Source organism: Penicillium chermesinum, assembly GCF_028974085.1.
Source record: "Penicillium chermesinum strain IBT 19713 chromosome Unknown utg000001l:1.0-1975020.0:1.0-1976611.0, whole genome shotgun sequence".
Taxonomy (NCBI): Eukaryota; Fungi; Ascomycota; class Eurotiomycetes; order Eurotiales; family Aspergillaceae; genus Penicillium; species Penicillium chermesinum.
The window spans coordinates 195313-213725 of NW_026695311.1; the positions used below are offsets into that span (position 1 = coordinate 195313).

At 52.0% G+C, this 18413-nt stretch overlaps 9 protein-coding genes across 9 annotated transcripts; 4 read left to right on the forward strand and 5 right to left on the reverse strand.

The window, feature by feature from the left end:
• Positions 1–116: 116 nt before the first annotated feature.
• Positions 117–4667, forward strand: N7468_000088 (vacuolar protein sorting/targeting protein 10; the record flags this gene model as incomplete). Its single annotated transcript, XM_058469385.1, has 2 exons — positions 117–3970; positions 4037–4667. 2 exons carry the CDS (start codon positions 117–119, stop codon positions 4665–4667), a joined length of 4485 nt encoding a protein of 1494 aa, XP_058335416.1.
• A 381-nt stretch (positions 4668–5048) lies between these two features.
• Positions 5049–5690, reverse strand: N7468_000089 (cytidine deaminase; the record flags this gene model as incomplete). The annotated part of the gene is made up of 4 exons (XM_058469386.1): positions 5049–5090; positions 5148–5229; positions 5318–5403; positions 5472–5690. 4 exons carry the CDS (start codon positions 5688–5690, stop codon positions 5049–5051), a joined length of 429 nt encoding a protein of 142 aa, XP_058335417.1.
• Positions 5691–6013: 323 nt separating this feature from the next.
• Positions 6014–6889, reverse strand: N7468_000090 (DUF1115 domain protein; the record flags this gene model as incomplete). Its single annotated transcript, XM_058469387.1, has 1 exon — positions 6014–6889. The coding sequence occupies one exon, from the start codon at positions 6887–6889 to the stop codon at positions 6014–6016; it is 876 nt and encodes a 291-aa protein (XP_058335418.1).
• A 950-nt stretch (positions 6890–7839) lies between these two features.
• Positions 7840–9045, reverse strand: N7468_000091 (uncharacterized protein; the record flags this gene model as incomplete). Its single annotated transcript, XM_058469388.1, has 1 exon — positions 7840–9045. One exon carries the CDS (start codon positions 9043–9045, stop codon positions 7840–7842), a length of 1206 nt encoding a protein of 401 aa, XP_058335419.1.
• A 395-nt stretch (positions 9046–9440) lies between these two features.
• On the forward strand, positions 9441–10237 carry N7468_000092 (uncharacterized protein; the record flags this gene model as incomplete). Its single annotated transcript, XM_058469389.1, has 2 exons — positions 9441–9496; positions 9547–10237. The coding sequence occupies 2 exons, from the start codon at positions 9441–9443 to the stop codon at positions 10235–10237; spliced, it is 747 nt and encodes a 248-aa protein (XP_058335420.1).
• Positions 10238–10594: 357 nt separating this feature from the next.
• amcA (putative mitochondrial ornithine carrier protein AmcA/Ort1) lies at positions 10595–11638 on the reverse strand (the record flags this gene model as incomplete). Its single annotated transcript, XM_058469390.1, has 2 exons — positions 10595–11461; positions 11531–11638. The coding sequence occupies 2 exons, from the start codon at positions 11636–11638 to the stop codon at positions 10595–10597; spliced, it is 975 nt and encodes a 324-aa protein (XP_058335421.1).
• Positions 11639–12292: 654 nt separating this feature from the next.
• On the forward strand, positions 12293–12824 carry N7468_000094 (CGR1 family protein; the record flags this gene model as incomplete). Its single annotated transcript, XM_058469391.1, has 3 exons — positions 12293–12356; positions 12448–12593; positions 12684–12824. 3 exons carry the CDS (start codon positions 12293–12295, stop codon positions 12822–12824), a joined length of 351 nt encoding a protein of 116 aa, XP_058335422.1.
• Positions 12825–13760: 936 nt separating this feature from the next.
• Positions 13761–15151, forward strand: N7468_000095 (uncharacterized protein; the record flags this gene model as incomplete). Its single annotated transcript, XM_058469392.1, has 3 exons — positions 13761–13952; positions 14086–14351; positions 14419–15151. 3 exons carry the CDS (start codon positions 13761–13763, stop codon positions 15149–15151), a joined length of 1191 nt encoding a protein of 396 aa, XP_058335423.1.
• A 216-nt stretch (positions 15152–15367) lies between these two features.
• tma22 (putative RNA binding protein Tma22) lies at positions 15368–16134 on the reverse strand (the record flags this gene model as incomplete). Its single annotated transcript, XM_058469393.1, has 4 exons — positions 15368–15702; positions 15825–15912; positions 15986–16005; positions 16071–16134. The coding sequence occupies 4 exons, from the start codon at positions 16132–16134 to the stop codon at positions 15368–15370; spliced, it is 507 nt and encodes a 168-aa protein (XP_058335424.1).
• Between the last annotated feature and the right edge of the window lie 2279 nt (positions 16135–18413).

An 18413-nucleotide genomic window follows, 5' to 3' on the forward strand; every position in this document is an offset into this window, starting at 1 on the left:
AGCGTTCTCCTTGTGTGTCCAGAGCTCCATCCGGACCGGCCGCGCGCGCAGTCGACGCTGCTCGAAAAAACCCACCTGGAAATTGATCTCCTTCAGATGCCGAATACTCCACCGTCATGATCCCGAGGTGGTTGCTGCTCGTGGTCGGCCTGCTGCTGGCATGGACCGCGCAGCCGACATACGCCAAGGGGGATAAACCAAAGGCGACAGCCACCGAGCTGAACTACGTTCCCCTCAATCTGTTTTATTTCGAAGGCACCAACACGGTTCTGTTCAATGATATCGCTGGCACAGCTCAGATATCCTACGATGGAGGGGAGAAATGGGAGATCATCAAGGGCGACGATGGCTCCATGGAGGGCGCGGTCGAAGCTATTATCCAGCACCCGCAGGACAATGCCCGCGCCTATGTCGTGGGCAGGCACGGCAAGCACTGGGCCACAAATGACCAGGGCAAGTCATGGACGTCCTTCAAACTGGAAGGGGCGCCTATGGTCGCTGGGATGACTGGACCGTTCAGCTTCAACGGCTGGGACGCGCGGAAAGCGATCTTCACTACCATGGGGTTCAATTTGTTCGGTGGATGGCATACGGAGGCCTTCTATACAGTGGACGACTTCAAGACGGTCCAGCCATTGCGCGAGATGGTCTACGAGTGCAGCTGGGCTGCTGGGACCGCGGAATTCGGCAAGGACCTTGAAACGCGGGATGGCCTGGCAGACCGCATCCTTTGTGTGGTGCCCGGCTTGAAGGCAATAGACAATTCGGTGCGATTGATCTACTCTGATGACTTCTTCAGCGACGTGGAGGGTACTGAAGTCAATCTGAACCCCGGCCGACCCGTAAGCGGCAAGGAGATCAAGCTCCGTGCTGTGAAGAAATATATTGTCGCCGGTGTCCAGTCCAAGGGGACAACTGAACTTGCTTTGTTTATCAGCGATGACTCAAAGGAGTGGCACCGCGCCGAATTCGGTGGACATCGAATCGAGCAAGATGCGTTTACGCTGCTGGAAAGTACAAATTACAGCATTCAAGTCGATGTACAGACGACATGGGATGATAACCGTGTGGGCGTTCTCTTTTCCTCTAATTCCAACGGAACCTACTTCTCCCCGAATGTCGAGCACACCAACCGAGATGAGAATGGTCTGGTGGATTTCGAAAAGATTGCCAACATCCAAGGCATCGTACTTGTCAACACCGTGAAGAATTGGGAGAAGGTGGGAGAACCGGACAATGAACCGAAGACTCTTGTCACCAAGATCAGCTTCGACGATGGCAGCAGCTTCCAATCTCTCAAGGTCGGCGATGATCAGCTCCATCTCCATTCCATGACAACTTATGACAAGCTCCATAAGCTGGCTGGCCTGGGTCGCATTTTCTCGAGCCCTGCGCCAGGATTGGTGATGGGCGTTGGTAACACGGGTGACAGTCTCAAGGAATATTCGAAAGGTGACCTGTTCGTCTCCAATGACGCAGGCCTTACTTGGCGAAAAGCACTAGAAGGCCCACATCGCTTTGAGTTCGGTGATCAAGGTGGTATAATCGTGGCTGTTAGTGATGACGAGAAGACTGACAAGGTTAAGTATTCTATCGATCAAGGAAAGACCTGGGAGAAGATCGAACTGAAGCACAAGGTCAGGCCGGCCTTCTTGACCACGACCCCTGATTCAACCAGTCTGAAGTTCCTACTCGTGGGATATTCAGGTGACAAGGAGGACAGGGACAAATATACTGTCTACTCCCTTGACTTCGAGGGCCTGCATGAGCGTAAGTGCTCCAAGGACGACCTCGAGATTTGGTCGGCCCGCGTTGATGAGAATGGCAAACCGGACTGTCTCATGGGCCACAAGCAGTCATTCCAGCGGCGAAAGGCCAATGCAGACTGCTTCATCAAGGAGGAGTTCAAACTGGACCCTCCTATCTTTGAACAGTGCGATTGTACCGCCGAAGATTTCGAATGTGACTACAACTTCAAACGGTCTGAGGACAGAAAAGAGTGTCTTCCTGCCGTGCCATTGCCTGCTCCTGAGGGCAAATGCAAAGACCCCAAGGACACTTACAAGGGACCCTCGGGCTGGCGGCTGATTCCTGGGAACGCGTGTCGCCGGAACAGTGAGACAGACCTTGACAGGGAGATTGAGCGTTCTTGTGGAAACTCTACAAGTTCACCCGTCACCGACGGTAAGGTCCACGCTGGAGAGCCTCAGTACTTTGCACACGAGCCATCAAGTGTGTTCTACCTTGAACGTCAGTCGAGCAACTCGGGCGGCGACGAGACCATTTTCATGCTGAATAACCTCAAGCTGTACGTTAGCCATGACCACGGCAAGAGATGGGAACAGCCTTCCAGCGTGAAGGATGTCGAATTTATGGCGATGACACCGCACCCTCATTTCTCCGACTGTGCGTACTTTTTGACGACTGGAGACTATATTTACTCAACCATCGATCGTGGATACGCATTCCGCAAGTTCAAGAAACCCACCAAGGGCGTCTCCTTGGAACCCGTTTTCCACAAGAAGTATCAAGATTGGGTGCTCTGGATTGGTAGTGATGATGAGTGCACCGGGAGCACCTGTCCACTTGATGCGTACTGGAGCAAGAACCGCGGCAGCGAATGGCACCTCATGCTCCATGGCGTCGGCTCGTGTCGCTTTGGATGGAACGAGAACCGTAACGTCAGCGAGGAGCTGGTTTTCTGCGAGCAATACAAGCAGGAGAACACAAAGAATAACCGAATGCTGGTGTCCAGTGATACTCTGGACGATTGGTCGGGCAAGAAGATCATCAACGACAACATTGCTCATTTCGTGGAGATGGGAGAGTATGTGGTCGTGGCTACGTTCCCCACAGAGAAGCACGAGTTCCTCAATGTTAGCTCCAGCATTGATGGCGAGACCTTCGCCGAGGCTCGATTCCCCTTCAACATTGATGTCAAGCTGTATACAGTGCTTCTGGGCTCGCCATATTCCTTGTTCATATACGCCGCGGTCAACGAAGCCCAGGGTCGCGAGTACGGCTCCATTGTGAAGAGCAACAGTAACGGCACTTATTTTGTTCAGAGCTTGGAGGGGGTCAACTCTGACGGGGAATACGTTGATTTCGAAGAAATTACCGGCACTGAAGGTGTTGCCATTGCCAATGTTGTTGGGAACAAGGACCAGGTCGACAAGAATGGAGATGCGAAGAAGCTGCGTTCCGTGATCACCCATAACGATGGTGGCCAGTGGATGCTCCTGACCCCTCCGGCAAAGGACGTCGACGGCAAGAGCTTCGACTGCGGTGTCACGGAAGGCCAAGGCAACTACCAGTGCGCCCTCCACCTTCACCAATATACGGAGCGTGTTGATCCCGGGAACACCCTCTACTCCGGCTCAGCCATTGGAATGCTGATTGGGAATGGCAACGTGGGTGAATACCTAGGCAACGCCAATGAAGCCGATACCTTCCTCAGTGATGACAACGGCATCACCTGGAAGCAAGTCAAGAAGGGCCGATACCTGTACGAGTTCGGTGACGCCGGTTCGGTGGTTGTGTTGGTCCGTGAGCAGCAGCCTACCAAGGTCATCCACTACAGTCTCGATGAAGGCCGGACATGGACCGACTTCCAGTTCGCTGAAACTGAAATGAACATCTACAAGATCACCACGCTGCCTTCCGACACCTCCAAGAATTTCCTTCTGTGGGGAAAAGAGCAGGATTCCTCCAAATACAAGCTCGCAACCATCAACCTTGACTTCAGCGGTATTTGGGATCGCGATTGTACTCTGGATGAGGACACGGATGAGAACAAAGACTACTACCTATGGACTCCCAAGCACCCCGCCCAGCAGGACAATTGCTTCTTCGGCCATGTCGAATCATACCATCGCAAGAAGCCCGACGCACATTGCTGGATTGGCTGGCGTGAACCTCACGTTCACCAAGTTGGCGGGAACTGTACCTGTACCCGCGCTGACTTTGAATGGTATGTATTCTCATCCAGTAGAACCAGGCAAGATTAGACGGCACGATGTGTTAACTCGCTTCCTAGTGACTACAATTACGAAATTCAAAGCGATGGCAGCTGCGGCCTGGTGCCGGGTCTTGAAAAGCCCGACCACAGTTTGCAGTGTGCCGAAAATCCTGATTTGATTGAATACTACGAGCCCACTGGATATCGCCGACTCCCCCAGACCACCTGTCAGAGTGGTGAGCAAGACCTCGACCGGATCGTCTCCCGGCCCTGCCCCAGCAAAGAGAAAGAATTTGAAAAGAAGCACGGAATCAGCGGCGTGGGTCTTTTCTTTGCCATTGTCACCCCTATCACGGTGGCCACGGCCTTCGGATACTGGGTCTACAGCCGATGGGATGGCAAGTTTGGACAGATTCGCCTCGGTGAAGGCTCTACGGCGACGGCAAGCTTTCTCTCGAAAGACTCGATGTTGCTCGCAATTCCGGTGGCCATCATCGCCGGGGTTGTCGCTGTTGCCCAATCATTGCCGCTTCTCGGAAACAGCCTGTGGCGCAGTATCAGCGGATTGATGCGCTCTCGCCGGGGCTACCAAAGACCGTACGCGACCCGGGGCTCGTTTGCTGCGCGACGAGGAGACTACACGCATGTGGTAGAGGACGAGGATGAATTACTTGGAGCTGATGAATTTGATGAGGACGAGGAGGCTTAGATTCGAAGCTGTTTTATTGAACCCTTTTTCGGGCGGGGTCTTGCACCTCGGGAGAGTTTGGGGGTCTGTATCTTGATTGAAATACTGGATGTGACATTATGAGCTCTCATGTCGGCGATCTTCATCTTGGCCTTTTTTTTTTTTTCTCTTTTCTTTTCCTCATTGGCTTGACATCATCCTTGTCTCTCAGATCGCCGGTGTCAAGATTGGGTCTTTATAGCTTGGCCCGATATAGTCTCGGATTCCAAAGATATAGATTTGCTCTTTTTCTCAAGATGGGGCGTGTTCTCGCCCGGTCAGAATCTTGTAGAGGCTCTCAAGCCTTCGTATCAGTAGAAATACTACGTAGAACTATCTACCGAGTCGAATAGGAATGACGTTTCAACCGAGCAAATCCTTTGGGCCAAAGGAATCAGGCAAGAGCTAAAGGGAAGGCTTAGTAGGTTTCAGCCGATGCTTTAGAGCGACGGAATGACATACCTCGCCCATAGTCTTCATAGTATACGCGCCATCCGCGTCATACATGTACACAGGGAAAGAGGGCGTGGTGAACTCGCGGATGCTAAGGAGAAGTCAGGTAAGCCTCGCGGGTATACGGTTCCCTATCATAGCGATAGTCCCGGACATTCCAGGAAGAACAAGCCACATACAATTGTCGACACATGCCACAAGGCGAAGCCCCCGGCTTGATGTCCGATGCGACGGCGATGGCCTTGAAGTCTTTATGCCCCGCAACCTGGAGCGGTATATTCAGCAATCGCGAGAACGAACAGGCTCTGCGCCTCAAGGGAAACAATCTCTTACAATAGCAGTGCCAATCGCAACTCGCTCTGCGCATGTCCCTACCGGGTAGGAAACATTCTCGACGTTGGCGCCGACCACATACTCGCCCGACGCGGTGAGAAGGCACGCGCCCACGCGAAAATTGGAGTACGGGCAGTGGGCGACTCCCTTGGCTGCGATGGCTTTGGTAGACAGAATCTGCAGCTCCTGCGCGGAAACGGGCGGGTCAATGGGGGGCATGGTGTGGGAGAGGAGGGAAAGAACTGAGGTTGCAGTGGAAGCGGGGGAGTTGGAGTCCTTTATCGCGATTAGATACTCGATAGCCTTGATTCAAATGTCTGAGCGCATAGCTGGAGAGCCTTCTTTGCGTCCATAGCTATCTGCTATTTCGTCCGATTGCCATGAATTCTATGATTTGTACAATCTGGCGTGGGAGTTTTTTTCAGGTCGCGTGCCCCAGGTTTGAGATGGCTGCAAGGCGGCTCGCGTATCTACAATCGGTGCTGGCTGACTATTGTAGGGACCCCTAGCGGACATTGTCCATATCCAATATATACAAAAGTCTAGAATATGACCTGTTCAAATGCCTTCTGTAACCCCTTTGCTGCCAGCCAAGCCTCCAATGCCTGCATATCCCCTCGGTTGGCGCGCTGGCCTCCTCGCTCTCCAAGCGAATCGGTGATTTCCTCCATTCCTGGAAATACTCTTTGAATGTCCGTCTCCCGGTACCGTTCACTGACTTTCTTTTGGTGGCTGGGTATATCGCCCCATGAATGGGTCTTGATGAAGCTCATATAAGCGTCAATATCTGCTGATCTGCCCTCCAGGCATAGCACGCCCGGCTTCCCAGCCAGCACAAACCCTGATAATGAGTATCCAGGCGCCAGATTCACCATGTCATCTCTCTTCTTTCTCGTTGATAAGGACGGGAAGTAAAACCAGACTCGCACCGTTGGTCCTGAGTTCGACTGCGGAACCGGTTGCCTTGAGAGCTGCCTCTGCTTTTCTGCTAGCACGCGGCTGACTTCGGCCTGGATATAGTCAAATGCGTCCAGCGCATCAGTTCGCGGGATAGACGTGGCGACCGCGGTAACCTCGGCCTTTGACAGCCAGTCTGGTTGTCGCAATGAATAGCTCAATGGCGGAGGGTCATCAAGTATCTCTGGATCGTCGCACTCCAGCGGAATTGCAACGCTCACTTGGATATACCTTTCGCCATCTTGAATTGGTAGAGAAACGACAACGTATAGACTTGAGGGAATCTGAGAAGGCGGGGCGCAGTCGCCTTGACACCAGTCTCGAAGCCGTTCAACACCCTGAGTTGTTGCTTCAGGGATCTCCAGCTCGCCTGGCGATGGGAACATGGCCGCCAAGAGGTCGAATGTCGATAATTGCGCCTCGATCATGTCCATTGGAAGAGCTTTCTTGCTATTGGCCATAGTGGGATCAATGTTGGAGGGTTGGATGTGTGGCCGATATCAAAGATGCTCGGTGGTATCCCTTGTACGAGATGCTGAATCCACGCGGCTCCAACTCCGCATAAAGAGTGGCCAAATATTCTTCACTGCACTTCAATTCTCCAGGCACTTTGTCAACTCCCTGGGGTCTTTTCAGCGAAAGATGGGCGTTTGATTCTGTCCAAATTGAATTGTGTGAGGAGAAGATCGTTTTTCCCGAAGGAGTTTAGCGCCCTCGTAGAATCGATCTAGACATCTTCGACAGATGAGAGGAAGGAATGAAGGAATTGAATGAACATAAACATACACAACGATCCAGTGACTGTATTTTAGTAAGGCTTAGAATGCCTCTGGGTATCGCCCAAGTTTGACTGCCCACCAAGACACGTCCATACTGTCGCGCTACTTGGTTTGATCTTCTGATTATTGGCCTGCATTTGCCACTTCTACCGACTCGTCGCGCATGTAGACCCAACCCTTGCCCTAGCATGTGGCCATTCAAACCCATAGCTACTATATATGGATGGTAGGAGTCACTCCAGATTTGAAGGGTGATTTCATATTCCCTTTCCGCCGTTGACGATACTCTTTCAGCCTCTCGCGTTGGATAGAGGTTGAAACAAACAGGGGCAGTTCTCTTGCCGACTTGATAGCACCCGCCGCATAAATTCGGGAAGGCCTCTTCGGCTGCGTCTCAACAAGACTGGACATGGATATGTCCTGGTGCAGAGAATATATCCGAAGACCAAGATCGAGCCAAGTTGGAGTTTGGGTTTTGCCTTGTGCATCCGATCTGGTGTCTAGGTTAGCAATGACGAGCCCTTACCTTATTACACCCCAGATCCCTTTTATGGCCCTTACTCTATCGCAGCTTTCCAGCAACTTTCATGGTTATGAAAGCATAGACTTCTGGTAACTATTATCAATACTATTTACAGGTACTTTACGTCACCACTCAAGAGGTCGTATAGAATATGATAACCCAGTCTTACGATCTTATCTGATCTTCGGATAACTAAACTCAGATCTTTCAATATTCTATGGAGGACCAGCAGATCTAAGCCCACTTGCCAATCAAAGCCATAATGCCCGCCCCCAATAACGTACATCCAATCATGAATAACAGCCGAGACCGGCGTTTGCTCCTTATTCGGATCGAACAGGAAATCCCTCGCGAGCAGCTCTACCAGCCCGCTGTAAATAAGTATCCCCGCGGAGATGGCGTTCAGCACGCCCTGTACAGTCAACGACACTTTCGAACCAGAACTGTAGGATGTGCGGACACCGAGCCCGATGGCGATGGAAATTGGGGTCGTCAGACCATAGGCAGCACACAAGATCCACGGAAGCCAGGTATGCCGACCAAATGGGATTGCAGACATCCGAGCCCCAATGCCCAATCCTTCGAAGGACTGATGGAATACAAGAACCGGGTACAGGGTTGCGAATTCGGAACCGCTCACGCCCAGATTCATTCCGATGATGACGGAGTGAAAGATGATCCCGAATTCGAGCAACAGGAACGCAGCAATCTGCTGCTGAAAGGACCGCTCGGCCATGATCCCATGGGTCTCGGCGCTCCAAGGATCGACGGATGATATTTCTGGGCTAGAGGCAACAGCCTTGCTGGTGCCAGCAAGGCCCGACTGGGTATCGCAGGGGCGCTCAGACCGCACAAAAGCTTCTGTTGCGTCCTCGTTCCGCTGAATGCCATATTTGTGCTCGACATAAACCTCGGCTCCGAGATCCATGAGGAAGATGACAACCACTGAGACCAGGACAATCGCCGCACACCAGGAATACTCAGCCCAGTATCCTGATTGCCCGACACACGTATTCGGTCCAATTTGTGAATATGCTGGGTCGAGGAGGTGAATAAATGCAGTCGCGACAATGACTCCAGTTCCAAAGTATCGGGCGAAGATATACACGCCTAGCGGAATCTTCCAACTAGGTATGCGTCTGGAGACCACCGGGAAAACAGTAAAAGCCGAAGAAACGATCAAAATCACGAAGATCGATGATATGCGTACCCCCATATGGCCATTGTATTCGTTCTCAGAGACTGCGAGATAGCACAGCACATCTTCAGTACTGGCTGTGTCCAGATTCACATTGGTGGGATCGAAGGAAGTCATTTCGACCCTGCAATTTTTTGAGAGGCACGAAGAGCAGTGCAATGCTTCGAATGAGCGACCTCATCTATAATATAGTGGCCCCAGCGGGGACCTTGGGTGTTTGATTGAGTCTGAATCAACCTTGGGGACTTGTCTGCATAAGTCACCGGGTCTTTTGTTTAGATCTATAAAGCTTGAGGACCTCGGGGACCATATGACAGTCTGCATCGATATCCAACTAATATCCCATCGACAGTGATCAGAAAGATTCGCGATGGTGTACAAATGGTATGCATGATAGTACGCGAATCTTCAAGCAGTGTAATCTCCGTCCGATATAACAAGCAAAAGGTTGTTACGAGAACTGCGGGGTTCAACCAGCCTGATGACACCGCCGCATCCTCCCTTCAACCAACATGGCTCCGCCAGCGGAAATCGTCGACGGTCGCAAGACCTTTATTCCTCTTGGTGAGTATTTAAAATATCCACGGCGCAAGATAGCATGGAGCTCACGGGTGTTAGAAAACAACCCCGAAGTGTTAGCCCAGCTCTGTCAAAATCTAGGGTTGCCCCAGGACTCACCTTTCACGATGTCATCTCTACATCGCCGGATCTGCTCTCTTGGATTCCTCGGCCTATCCATGCACTCATTCTCCTAGCCGATGCACCGATCTTCCATGCTGTGCGGTCGCCTGGGAAGCCCACGATTCCAGAATACAAAGGCTCTGGCCCCGCTGAACCCGTGGTGTGGATGAGGCAAACCATCGGGCATGCATGTGGTCTCATGGCACTACTCCACTGCCTCTTCAATCTAGATGACAGGCAGTACGTAACCCGTGGATCAGAGCTGGACCAGCTTTTGGAGACAGCTATTGGCTTGGCGCCTTCTGAGAGGGCCGATTTATTATACCAGTCACAGTTCCTCGAGAAGGCGCATATGGAAGCAGCATCCCAAGGATCTTCTGCACCTCCATCGCCCCAGGATGAGAACCATCATCATTTCGTTGGATTTGTCCAAAAAGGCAAAGATGTCTGGGAGCTGAATGGGGGTCTGAATGGCCCATTACATCGAGGTGAACTGAATCACGGTGATCTATTGAGTGAGAGAGGTCTAGCCTTGACAGTTCAGGATTTCCTCGATGCAGCAGCCCAAGGAGGACATGGAGAGATGAGCATTGTGGCAATCGCAGGGACGGATGCACAGCCCATTTGACGAGGGCATTCAAAGAAGGAACGGATATGAACAAGAGTTAAACTAACTTCGCCCGATAATGCCTTGACAGAGACACGAGAAAGAAAGAGGGATGTACGGAAAGGGTAATTCCATTGGCTTCTATAGACAACAGCCCTAGATCAATACCGAAAATGCCTTCTCAGGCTCTATAAAGTCATTAAGCAACAGCTCTATATTCATTGAACAATCACAGGACTTTTTTTTGGCCCCGGGGATGTTTTCTGTCGCATCGTAGCATAGGGTATAAGAAACGACAAGCGAAAGCAGAAACCGAAATTGTATATACGCATCATTCAGCCGCGGCCAGAATACGTGCAGAGCCACTTCAATGAGGAATCATCCAAAGTATTGTCTGAATCCTTCGTAGACAGAGAATATGAAGGCCGAGCTGGGCGCCGACCGGGCACAGGTGATCCCACACCCACGATATAGGCCTTTTAGGCCTTGCTGCCGCCACAAGGCACGGCCGACTGTCCAGAAAGTCTGTCGTTCCCCGTTGACTGGGATACGGGAGATATCTTCGGTCTGCATCCGCGATTTGATCGTATCTGCAGGAAAGAAGAGAAAGTTATAGGCGATGCCGGCTGTCGCACCAGCGATCATCTGCTGGTGAATAGGCAGGGGATCCGAAGCGGAGTAGGACTGTTCCTTGGCAGAATACTGCCGGAACACGCTGGAAACACTTTCATACCCACCGAACCAGGCTGCGCTGCCTCCAGTCTCTCGAATCAAGGTCCCCAGCTGCCCGCGCCAGAAACCCCTTAGACCTTCTTGACGGAACACAGATATGATGAGCGTCATAGGGCCCGGTGGCTTGCTCCCTGCCGATTCGACAGGTACTTGCATCTTGCATTTTATGAGTTCAATTGGCGTCAATGCCAAAGATGTGACGGACCCTGAGGCTGCTCCACTCAGCAGAAGAACACCCAGGGGCAGCTGATCCACCCCGGGATACACCATAGCACGCAGCGCATCCTGGATAAGACGGTAGCTGAAGAAGAGACAGCTGGTCTCTACTGCAGCGCCCATCATGGGGGCACTAATACCCCGGTATAGGCCCCGAGCCCCATCTGCCTGAAAGGACTGGCGAAAACAGTCCAGCGGCCCCGTATATCGCAAAGGGAGGTGTTCGGGCTGTGATTGTAACCGAACCTTGACTGTGTCGAAGGGGTACTCGATAAGTTTGCCTGCCATTCCAGCAGCCTGTTCGTTACAGAATCATCAGCACCGGTGGGCCGCGACATCGAAAAAAATTTCGTATCAGTGACTCACAGATCCAAATACAATATCCTTCATAGCCTCAACCCCCTGGTTGGGTGGAAGGGATGGGAGCTCCATCGCTTCATCGCGAACTACAATCGCATGCTCGGCTGTCGCCATCAAGGCTTTCAACTGTCCCAGGACAAAGACGCACGAAGGAGGGGTGTTATCGGCAGAGCATCATTCAAGACAGGAATTAAAGGGGTGAGGAGGGGGGGTTTTGGACGAGGGATTTGTCCCACGAACGAGTATGGAACAGTGTGGGGAAATCTTTCAGCTAGACGAGGGGAAGACGAGAAGGAAATCTCGACGAGGGAAAAACGCACGAATCGGCGAGCTGAGCGGATCTGGACGAATGAACGCGGGAGCCATGGGGCGGTGAGACACCGCCTCGCGCTGCCCAAGAAGAAATCGGGGGTTCATGAAGGAAAGGCGTCGACTGATGCCTTGTGAGAGCCGAGGTTTCCCTCACCCTGGGACGCTAAAACGAGAGTATCCCGTGGAATAATATGAATTCTTCAATCAAGTGAAACATCCCACGGCCTGTCGTGGAGCCCCTTCTAAGCCCAGAACAGCAATCACTGTCCACTAGCGCCCGCCAAGCCGCGTTATCTCGATCTGATAATCTCCCGCCGAAATTTTCACCGGTTTGCGTTCTTGTTGGCGTCCCGTAATCTTCGTTCTTCTCCCATCTTACCCGTTGCGGGCAATTTATACCCATTATCACCAAGCGGCTATCTGTTGAGAAAAGGACTCGGCTGCAAATCCACTAACATGTCCTCCCCCGACACCCCCGCTGCCCCTGCGGTCAACGTGTCCAAGGGCATGCGCAAGAACGGTTAGCACGCGTCCCCTCCCATTCCACGGGCCCCCACTGTCACTTGGACTTCGAATCGCCCAGAAGCTGATCCCCATCTTTCTCTTTGCAGGAAAAAATTGGCACGATACCAAGAAACCTTTTCGCCCCAGTGCCGGTTTAACATCTTATGCTAAGCGCCAGGAAGCGCGCAAGCATCAAGAGGCTGTCAAAGAACAAGAACGGGAAATGAAGGCAGAGAAAGAAGCTGAACGTCAGGTAAGTTTGCCATGCCCTTGTTCATTCTTCTCTCATATCCACAACTGCGCCCCCACTTCCTTGGTCAGGTCTGTCTAACTTGGCATCTAGGCGCACGTTCAACGAATCAAGGACCGTCGTGCGGCCAAGGAGGAGAAGGAGCGTTATGAGAAGATGGCCGAGAAGATGCATCACAAGCGGATTGACCGCCTGCGTCGTCGCGAGAAGCGCAACAAGCTTCTGAATTCATGAGCACCACACCGCTCCATCATAGCATCGACGATATACTCCTTCGCCCCAAGCGATCATGGTCCAAGCTGTTGTCCGGTCTGGAAATGGGCTAAAGCCCCTATGGCAAGGACTGATTCCGTCATTGGCGTTCACTGGGTCTGGTATTTTCCAAAAGTAGACAGTTCTTTTTTTCCAGGGGACTTGTTCCTGTTTCAAGGGTGCCCTTATTTGGTGAATGGTCCTTGTGCCGAAGACATACATAATACCCTTTATAGAAACAAGCATTGAAATACGCTTTGAATGAACTAAGGAACAGGATCTAGATTTCATAATCGGATCTATCATTTCTCTGAACTATCCTCTACTGGATATGATAAGAATTCAGAGAAGTCGTCCTATAGATGTACAGCCCGACCATGGCGGCCAGGCCGAAATGGAGATTCTATGGGTTTAGGTTACCAGTAGCATAAAGTTTCCAACCATTATATCTCATTATATGTGAGATCTCCCGTATTTTCCTCTATTGCTGTTCCAGTTACCCACCCCTCCCTTATATTGGCAAATCGATCCAAAGCTCATGGACTTGAAATGACTCGTCTAGGATTGAGGAAATGATGTATACTATAGAAGGAGATTTCATGTTGCAGATTCCATGTTGAAGCAACAGAGCACTAGGCATATAATCGATATCAACATTATTCGTTTGTTCCCTGAAAAAGAAAACACATAGTCCTAAATATGGATGACTTTTTTTTTTTCAACTATTGCAATTAATAGTGGCTGTGATAAACATGCGGAAATTGCGCTTCTGTAGAATCCGACCCGCTGGCGTCATTCTTTGGCCGAGGCAGCACTTGACCCCCTACGTCTCCCGCGCTGCGGACTCCACCTTCAATCCCAGTCGCTGTATAATTCCTGCGCCCATGGGGTCTTGCTAATGCTCCTATCACAATATGAATGGACATGGATTCTCGTCCCAAACCCCCCGGGCCCTCCGCCACCTTTCCCTTGAACCATGGATCGACCGTCCGCTCGCCCAATGATGATTTCACAACGGGTCCGACGGCTCTGCGTGAGCAATCCAGCACTCACCGACCACAAGGACGTCCTTTAGTTGACGAAGAGCCAGCCTCGCCTGATGGGACAGATGTAAGGCATCGGTTTCAGCGACAATTCATTGACCAACCGGCGCTGGAAGCAACCAAATCCCATCACCGACACAAGCACAGCAAATCACGAGAGATCCGCCTGCCTCGTCCTATGAGCCACCTTGCCTCGTCAGCAAGTGCACGGGGGGCTACTGCCCACCTGGTCTGGCCGCGACAAGGACCGTGAGGGGGACGATGGACTTCTCCACCCCGTTTCTCGGGAGACCACCAGGTCTCGATGGGGGTCTGATTCAACGTCTGGCCTTGACTCCCGCAGCCGGAAGGGGAGCTTGTTCGACAACCCGGAACAGCATGAACGCTTAGGCCCAATTCAGAGACAGCATATCCAGTCCATGGAAGATCTAGGCCGGGTCAAGAATCGCAGGAAGCAAGGTGAAGAGTATGAAAACCCCGTCTGACCTGGTCTTTTTTTTTTTGGACAAGTCACTGACATTCTGGGCTTGTAGGTATCTACGCTCTGCACTCTCTTCGACGGGGACCCTCGCGACCGAGCTCACGCGTCGGCTCGACTACACCTATTACAATCTGCTTGAAAGGATCACATCGCTAAACTCGACTATCAGCTCTTTCCAGGATCTCTCAGACTCTGCCTCGTCCCTTCTAAGCAATTTTGAGCAAGATACTGCCGGCGTGGACAAGGAGGTCCGTAAACAAATCAATGATTTGAAGGGCTTCGAGCCCCAGATCGAGCTGGCAGATGCCTTGGAGAAACGCATGAATGCGGGCCGACAACGCGTGGAGGACCTAGGCAAGCGGCTCGAAACAGTCAGAGGCCAGATTGACCGATGGGAGCAACGCGAAGAGGAATGGCAGTCTCGTGTCAGTCGTCGACTGCGTATCTTCTGGGCAACTATCGCCGCTGCCTGTGCGGTGCTTTTACTTGGGCTTGTCATTCAAAACTGGCATTCTCTGCCGCCATCCAGTGAATGGACGCGTGGCACAAGCTCGGGGTTGAATAAATCAACCCCACTTGCGCCGCTATCAGATTCTTGGAGCCCTGTTTCGGAGGTCCATCACGCCGAAGGAACCACCGAAACCTCCTGGTATCCATCCAGTCTCGCCGAGCGCCGAGAAAGCCTCAGACTAGCCCATCCTACAGGAAGCGATGCGGAAAAGCAGCATGCGCCCCATGCCTCGTCTACGGAGACCGATCCATTACGGATATTGGATGAGTTGTAGAGATCATGCAAGCTTTGCAGCTTGGCCAATTCCTGACATATCATGTTCTTTTTGGGTCGGTGGTTTCATTTTCCCACACACACGGTATTGATTCATCTTTCATCTTGCGAAGGGAGGTGTTTCATGTCACTTTCATCAAGCTGTGGGCTCCTTTTTTCTTCTTATCCTCCACGAGTTCAATGTTCGCATCGGGCACTTTGCTGGCATAATTCTCGTTCAACCACTCACGCACATCCTCGCTAACATCGCCCTGGACGGTGATTTCCTCTGCTCCGCCGGCGAGCGGGTCATGGAAGATCCAGTGGCGAATTTCTTGCCCAGTTCCTTCGCAAGTTTCTTGTTCTCCAATCCAAAAACCTCCAGGCCCGTAATCACGGTCACGTGTTTCCGCTTATTGCGCTCGACTCGTTTGATAATGACTTTAGAGGCAGCCTTCTTCTCAGCATCGCGTGCCTCGGACTGTGCAGCTTTGGCCTCTTTCTTGGCGGCATCTTTGGCCGCGCGTTCCTGGGCCGATACGGATAGAGCGGATAGATTGGCATTCAGAGCATCTGAGACACAAGACGCTTGTCAGAAGCAGCTGTCGCCACATAATTCCCATGAATAAACGATAAGACTTAATGGAGAAAGCAACACAACGGATGGAGAGACTGCCAATTGCTCACAGACATACCTTCGGAATATAATTTGTTCCACTGGTCGGGCTCTGCGTCCTTCAGCCACTCTTCGCATTTCTTCGCGGTACCTCCAAATTCACAATACTATAGATCCCCAGGGAAGGGGGGAAAACAGGTCAGAGGTGCCGATATGAGTGGGGAAGAGCTGCAAACAAACCTCGGGGGGAAGAGTACACACTGCGCTCGATCAGTTTCCGACTCCGCAGTTCTCGGAACCTGGGGGGTCCGGGGGTGTTACTTACCTCCACAGTACACGATATGGCGTGCCTGGGGCTCGGCCGGGCCTGGATCTGCCACCTCAGCCATCGTTTCAAAAGAGGCGATGGAGAGCAGGAAAGTTCGACGTGCGCCGACGAGGGGCAGCGGACCCTCTTTTCGTCCGCATGAGGTAATCTATGTCACGTGGACTATGCTCTTTATTCAATTCGACTGGTTATTGCCTCTGATTCACAAGCTGTTGTGCCCAGGCCACAAATTATGCATTATCGCGTCTACCTTCGCAAGAAGTATCTTTGAACCTACTGCTTATGAGCTCCCAAACTTTAGCACAACTGTAGTCGTACCCTCCGGTGGGATGGCCGCTATCGAGCATGGAGAAGACGCACAACATACATCATTACCCCTCATCAAAAGACAGGATTATAGAGCCGACATTAAATACCCTGCTCACTTATCTCTGGACCCTGTAGGAAATTGGCTCTGTTTTCCTTTTCTTTCCTTTTTCCTTTTTTTTTTATTTTCTGGGGCGCCTGGGCCTCGCCGATAACGAAACATCCACGAAGCGCTTTTGCGGGTCGCCCAAGCTCAGTCCCCGGTGGCGCATGTATGACAAAGTTTCGACAAGGGCAAGGGCTTCGTACGCCCCCACCCCTGCTCTCATTGACAGCTGTCTCTTTGATCATGTCAATTCCCTCTGTCCATTTGTCAATGGGGCCATGCAGCTATCTGGTCCGACCGTTGAGCTGCGACGTGGACTAGGCGTCTGATAGCAGGTCTGATGCTCATTGGTACCCGGGGATCACGGTTTTAAGAGAAGCATGCAAATGCAATCTCCGATAAGGCAGAATTGCTCTGTCCATCCTTCAATGGCTTTCCTCCAGCGCTAATGGCGAAAGTTAAACGTGCGTCAGTGAGGGGGTGAGGACAGAATGCGTAGTTGAGGAGCCCTGGACGATAGTGAGAGCAGGGCTGATTGGGGCCCTCGAGAAAGCCCTGGGGTGCCGGGGGATTTCTCGATGGAATGCACGATATAGTTAGCGGGCTTTCCTGTTTCCCGCGAACTAGACCAATGAGAAGAGACCATAGGAATCATGACGAGATCAGGGAACAGGCCCGTGGGGCGGCGATCATTGGTGCATCTCAATCACGACCAAACGGTCTCCGCGGGTGGTACGCAGAACTCGGGGAGGCTGGATCGGTGTCATGCAGACATGGGGCGACCCCACTGGCCGAAGATTTGGCAATTCTACTATTATGGGTGCGCACAGACAAGCCCGGGGTAGGGAGGAGTGGGACAAACCCTGCTGTCGCTATCTTACTTCCATATGACACATTAACACGGCGGCCGTCACTGTAGTATAGTTATAGCTTTTGAATGTGTTCTAAATGGAGGGAGGACCTGGGTACTCCTCGAGTGACCCCAACAACGGGAACCTTGGAGGTATGTGAGTTCGCTTACGGCAGGAATCTCCAGGCGGCCAGATCAAACAAGGAGGTGTTTAACGAGACGGGAACCCCTGCTAGTGTCCGGGAGCCGTGCTAAGACTGAGCAATATAGTTGGCCATATATTAGCTGGAAGAGGTGATCGGTGCTATAATGGTGGGTCCGCGTATGCCTGGAGCGTGCATTATCTGTCAAAGTATAAAAGCACGCAGGGTCCGTGCTAATTAGGCGCCGTTGCTCTCGTACTTTGTTTTTGCCCCCTCGAGTCCTCGAGCCTCGCACTTCCCGCTTGATCCGGAGTACCAGTCGCCGTAGTCTACGGTAGTCTATGGTATTATATATGGTACTCTATGGGACCCTATGGCCATTGTGTCTGGTCCTGTAAATATATAGTAGTTCTATCACCCGAAATTCCGGAATCACGTCCCGCCCAAATATTCAGTCGGACCAGATCAGTGTAGAAAGGGTCGAAAGTAAGCCCCGAAAGGAACCCTGTAATCTAGACCTGAAGCTCTTCTCCTTTAGCAAATTGACTAGGGCGGCGTTGACGTGCAGCAGTGGGGGCTCCAGAGAGCAATCCGGGTTTCAATTTCAGAATGCCCATTGCAGGGTGGATTCGTGGACACATTAGTGCAACCACAGTCCCGCCGTCCCCGTTGGCCTTGGGGCTTCGCTCGCCCTTGGACGCTCAGGCCCTGAAAGGGTCTATGAGGTGCAGGAGGGAGCGTTCTAGGCCAGGAGGTCTGGCTTCTGGCTTTCCAGAAAATGTCCGTTCGTGTGGTTTGTTTTCGAGCTTCTGTCGAGCTTCTCCTTCCTCTCATGCTTGCATTGACTATATATCGCCTCATGACTGAGCTTCCGGATCTTCTACGGCATTGCTCTTATAGCCTTCCGCCTGAAGGTTTCAGTCTAGGATCAAGCC